Source organism: Thamnophis sirtalis, unplaced genomic scaffold, assembly GCF_051295495.1.
Source record: "Thamnophis sirtalis isolate CommonGarterSnake01/CBP01778 unplaced genomic scaffold, rThaSir2_p1.2 scaffold_3, whole genome shotgun sequence".
NCBI lineage: Eukaryota > Metazoa > Chordata > Lepidosauria > Squamata > Natricidae > Thamnophis > Thamnophis sirtalis.
The window spans coordinates 166,152,618-166,156,303 of record NW_028261383.1 but is presented as its reverse complement, the minus strand read 5'-3'; the positions used below and the strand labels follow the sequence as shown (position 1 = coordinate 166,156,303).

At 39.7% G+C, this 3,686-nt stretch overlaps 1 protein-coding gene across 1 annotated transcript; it reads right to left on the bottom strand.

Moving 5' to 3' along the window:
• Positions 1–2,389: 2,389 nt before the first annotated feature.
• Positions 2,390–3,373, bottom strand: LOC106545730 (olfactory receptor 1L4-like). Its single transcript, XM_014062372.2, has one exon. It carries the CDS (start codon positions 3,356–3,358, stop codon positions 2,390–2,392), a length of 969 nt encoding a protein of 322 aa, XP_013917847.2. The 5' UTR covers positions 3,359–3,373.
• Positions 3,374–3,686: the final 313 nt, after the last annotated feature.

Here is a 3,686-nt window from a genome sequence, read left to right as displayed (position 1 = left end):
ATCTTGGGACGTTGGGCAACGTTAGTTTAGCTCATGAAATGCAGTAAGTTTGAATAAACTGAAGGTATCTTTACTTAAGACTCCAGTCTCAGGGAGCTTCTTAAGGCTTCTTTCCAAATCCATAGTCAAAATCTTATTTATTTATTTTGTCAAGCATATATATATTACAACCCCCGGTATGCCCAAATATGGGAGGAAGATCACTACTTCGTCACAAGCCGAAGGACAGAGAATGGAAGTAGTGATCTTCCTCCCATATTTGGGCATACCGGGGGTTGTAAAATCTAAATAGATACCTTTCACCCTGGCTGGCTGAAAAGGAGTCGAGCTCTGTGGCTCAATGGTTAACACATCTGCCTTAGAGGCAATACAGCACAGGCTCGATTCCCAGTAAGGGTATGGCTAGCTGATGAGAGCTAAATAGCTTGAAATAGATCTATACTAGTCTCCCTTAATTTATTTATCAGTACAAATTGCTATATATATGTGTGTATGTATGTATGTATGTATGTATGTATGTATGTATGTATGTATGTATGTATGTGGCATAATGGCTAAGACGTTTGCCTAAGATGCAATACAGCACAGGTTCGAATCCCAGGAAGGGTATGGCTAGCTGATGAGAGCTAAATAGCTTGAAATAGATCTATACTAGTCTCCCTTTATTTATTTATCAGCACAAATACAACAAAATGTAACAAAAAGGCAACAGTAAAAATATTGGGTTTCTGCCTGGATGGCCTCTTGTGACGAGCCGAAGGACAGAGAATGGAGTAGTGATCTTCCTCCCATATTTGGGCATACCGGGGGTTGTAAAAATCTTCTATCTATCTATCTATCTATCTATCTATCTATCTATCTATCTATCTATCTATCTATCTATCTATCTATCATCTATCTTATTAAAAAGAAATTCATAAGAGTCAGTGGTTATTTTAGTAGGGGTGCTAACTTGCTAACTTTCTGAGCAGTTTGGTGAACTGGTTGTTGGAAGAAATCATTAGGGCAGAGAACCAGTTGTTAAATTATTTGAATCCCACCACTGGAGATGACCAAAGTATCATGGCTCTTAACTGGTGAGTTATTCTGGGGAAAGAGCGAATCTCTGGCCCAAAGTCATCTAGACAACTTCGCAGATGAGCAAGGATCTCTCTAGTCTAACTATTTAGCCACTGCACTGCACTGCCTCTTAACAATTATCGGTCCTGTTAATTCTAGAACCAAAATCATGATTGACCATCATTTAATCATCGCAAGTAATTATTTTGGATTAACACGTTTACGGTTAATGACAAAACTAGGACAGCTTTTTTATGCAGATTATTATGAATACATGTTCCTTTATTTATTTTTTTACACATCAAATTTAGAAACTGCCAATTTCACTCATAGAGCGATTCTAGGAAGTGCACAATTAAAAACATAAAAACCATATAAATCTGGTACCCCATTTGAAGGCAGTTAATACAAGAATAGAATATAGTATGAAGTGTGTGTGTGTGTGTGTGTGTGTGTGTGTGTGTGTAGGGGGGGAATGGCCCTTCAAGCCCCTAGCAAATTTCAAGGCTGTGTGCTCTATGCGCGCCATAAGCTAGTTGGCAGAGCCAGTTCTTCAGGCACTTGATACTTTATCTAGTTTCCCGAGATAGCCAGCACTCCAAAGATTGGACTACAGCTCTCATCATCCGTATCCATCTACACTGGTTGACTGCTTGATGGGAGGTATAGTTCAACATTCTGGTGAGCACTTAGCTGAGGAAGGTAAACATAAACTCTGTATGTTATTTAAAAAAAAACAAAATATCAACTCAAACTGTATATTATAACCTTTTAAACGGAATAACAAAAGTATAAGAATGGCAAAGAAAAAGAACAACTATGTGAACCTATAATTGTATGTAAGAGAATAAATGATAGTAAGGCACAATGTAGGTAAACAATATTTTGTTATAAATAGCTAAGTATAAATAAATATAGAAATGTACATAAAAATGGATAACGAATAAGGGGACCATGAATGCAAGACAGAAATGTATAGAAGGGAAAACACTAACTGTAAAGAAACCGATACGGAACTGCTGTATGATACATGATGGAACTTCTTGTTCCTATGTTGTTTTAAGCCATGTGTTTGTTTTTGTTGATGTGTTTATGTGTTTAAAATAAAAATAAAAATGTAAATGTAAATGTAAATGTAAAAAATGTAAATGTAAAAATAAAAGAATCTAAAAAAAACAAAATATGAAGACTCACATACTGGGTTAAAAATAAAAACGTCCTTAAGGAATGAAAAAAAAACATGCTAAATGTGTAAAACACTCCATCAAATAAAGTTCTCCAAAGAACCATACTTCTTCTATATTTTGATCTGGCAGCCCCTTATTTGACATCAGGTGTTGATAGTCTGTGGCTTCTGCAAAGCGTTTCTTAGTTTATCCAATGCTCTATGGAGGGCGGCTTTCATATCTGCGTTCCTTAGGCTATATATGAAGGGGTTGAGCATAGGGGTCACCACAGTGTACATAACAGTGGCCACCTTGTCCTTGTCCCCGGAATAGGAAGAGAGGGGCCGGAAATAGACCCCAATTGCAGAACCATAGAAGAGGGTCACAACAATCAGGTGAGAAACACAGGTTTGGAAGGCCTTGCTCCGACCTTGGCTAGAAGGCACCCGAAGCACAACTTGGACAATGCGCATGTAGGAGACAAGAATGAGAATCAAGTTGCCAATAACGATTGTTCCTCCTTCAAAGAAACTCAACATTTCACTGAGACTCTTATCAGAGCAGGCCATCACCACTAAAGGCTGGAAGTCGCAAAAGAAATGAGGTATCTCGAGATGGTCACAGAAGGAAAGCCTGGACATCAAGACAGTGTGTAGGAGAGCATGAAGGTGGGCCAGCAACCATGCCACAAACACCATGATATGACACTGCAGGGGTTTCATCAGCAGAGGGTAGCGTAAGGGCAGGCAGATGGCCATAAAGCGATCCAGAGCCATGGCGCCCAGCAGGAAGTTTTCAGTGATCACAAAGGCCAGAAAGAGATACATCTGGATCATGCAGTCAGTGAAAGCAATGTTCTTGCAGCCTGTGCGCAGATTGTGCAGCATCTTGGGAATGGTAGTTGAGGTGAAGCAGACATCCACAAAGGAGAGGTGACTGAGAAAGAAATACATAGGTGCATGGAGGAGCCGGGCATCAGAACGGATCAAAAAGATGATCAGCAGGTTCCCAGTCATGTTCAGCAGGTACAGAACGAGGAAGATAACGAAAAGGAAGTGGTCCTGCTCTGTCCGAGTGGACAAGCCAAGGAGCAGAAAGTCAGGGCGGCTGGTGGTGTAATTGTCACGCTCCATGGATCTGAACTTGGAGAGAGAGAATTAATTGAATGCCAGGAGAAGGAAGACTACCAGTGCAGTAAACCTCTCCAGGTCTCCTTTTGGCATCGGTAACCATCATTTTGCTGGTGAACTTTCTCTTCTTTTTTCACATTCCAGCCAAGATACATCCAATATATAGCACAATAGCAAACACAGGCAAACAGACATGGGCTGCAAAAATCCAGAAGGCCACCTGATGACACAAAATAATAATAATACAGAAAACTGTAACTCTTTGCTATCAATTAGTGATTACACAGTTCTGTAGCCCAGATTTGTTAACACTAAAGAAAACACTGTGGAT

Excerpts from the sequence above, each read along its gene's own strand:
- LOC106545730 (XM_014062372.2), bottom strand. The coding sequence starts at position 3,358 with ATGGAGCGTGACAATTACACCACCAGCCGCCCTGACTTTCTGCTCCTT.